Genomic DNA, 1,596 nt, shown 5'->3' with positions numbered 1-1,596 from the left:
CTAAAATAAAGGAAGGAACTTGCCACTGGCTCCTGTTCATGCCCCAGAAATCAGGATCCCAATGTTTAGTAAAGATCAGGCAGGTCATTTTGGCTCTGGAAGACTTGTGTCTTGGTTATCTGCCAGCCTTTTTAACTAAGACAAGAGGTACCACTAGGAACCTGTCACTGCTCGACACCTCTGGTCTTTAAATCTGGAGGCCCCTTCTCATGCAGGTCCACCCTAGACTTTTTCCTCTCTACCTTCTGGACCTTCTGGCTACTCTAGGACTGAGCCAATACTGGACACCCCTGACAGATCCTCCTCTTTGGACATCCGAGTCATTGTCCCAAGAAAATGATTGTTCTTCAAGAGAGACCATTCTGCAAATGTTCATTTTCCCTAATGTTTGTGCTGAAGATCAAGTTGCTGTAATAAAGACAGGAAAATACCACAAAATTGGTAAATAGAAGTTGTTATAGTTTTATTTCTTCCTGCCTTTCGGAGCTTTATGTTTTGTGGTCTCTATTCTCTCAGATATTAAAAGTATGTTTTAATGTGCAGTTTTGGTGTTGAGAGAAATTGCTTAATAAAGTGCTCTGGAAAAATAATTGGGTTCATAGAAAACACAGCTTGTAGCTCTTGGCTTATGAAGCCCCAAATATTTAATTTGGGCTTCATGTGTTTAGTCAATGGAAAGAAAGAAAAAAAAAAAGCTACAATGAAGATTTTCAGCTATTTGTTTGTATGTTCTTACAATAAAAATCCCTTATATCCCTGATACCAGAGAACAGTGTTAACAGCTGTAACATTAATGGATAATGCTGCAGTCACCTTTTTATTTATGTGTTGCTCTATTTGGGAGGGTCATTTTGACCTCTGCTGTAGACAATCCTGTGAAGTAATTGGGTTTCCACTGTGTTTGGTCTTCCAGCTCCTGCACGAATCCTGACCTTCAGTGGGACAGTGACAACTCCATGGATGAAAGATATTGCCTTGCCTTGTAAAGCTGTTGGGGACCCTTCTCCCGCAGTAAAGTGGATGAAAGACAGGTAACCAGTAACCCAATGTACGCTTTTAGTTAAACCCTAAAAGATTACGTGGGACAACCTTGTGTTGGGTCTGGCAGTCTTCTGAGTTGTATTCATTAACATTAGTGAATGCTCCAGAAAATCTGCTAACCCTATTGAGATAGCGATAAGAGGAGGGAAATCTAAACTTTAGTAATTAAAGGAGCAGATTTATTATGTCAGTCCTCTATAAATTCAGAGTCGTTAAATTCTCAAGAGAATGCAAGGACAATAGTTTAACCGATCCAGTAATCTTTGTGGAAGTTGGCTGTATCTTATCACGTAATTTATCTGTATAACTGAGGTGAATGTACCCAAGGTTATGGTGAGACTTTGCATTTATCTCCTCTCCTTCCAGGATAATAGACCAACCATCCCTAACTCACCTGCTCTGAGAAATATCCTATAGAAATAAAATGCATTAGGACTTTGCAAGTATAAAATCTGATTTTCCGTACTTTATAGTAATTATTAAAATAATAGCAGCCAAAACAGAAGGAAGAAAATGGGTAACTTTATAACTTTTTAAAGTGCTTTATCTCATTCA

At 38.7% G+C, this 1,596-nt stretch overlaps 1 protein-coding gene across 1 annotated transcript in view; it reads left to right on the top strand.

Annotated features, from left to right (window-relative positions):
* Positions 1-1,596, top strand: part of DSCAM (DS cell adhesion molecule) — a 987,413-nt gene that overhangs the window by 897,731 nt on the left and 88,086 nt on the right. Inside the window, exon 22 of the mRNA XM_012558972.1 lies at positions 914-1,031. Coding sequence (XP_012414426.1) covers positions 914-1,031 — 118 coding nt within the window. The remainder of the gene's footprint in view (positions 1-913; positions 1,032-1,596) is intronic.

The sequence above is a fragment of the Trichechus manatus genome, unplaced genomic scaffold (genome assembly GCF_000243295.1).
Source record: "Trichechus manatus latirostris isolate Lorelei unplaced genomic scaffold, TriManLat1.0 scaffold00202, whole genome shotgun sequence".
Lineage (NCBI taxonomy): Eukaryota > Metazoa > Chordata > Mammalia > Sirenia > Trichechidae > Trichechus > Trichechus manatus.
The sequence above is the reverse complement of the archived record's forward strand: the minus strand, read 5'-3'. Positions and strand labels throughout refer to the sequence as shown.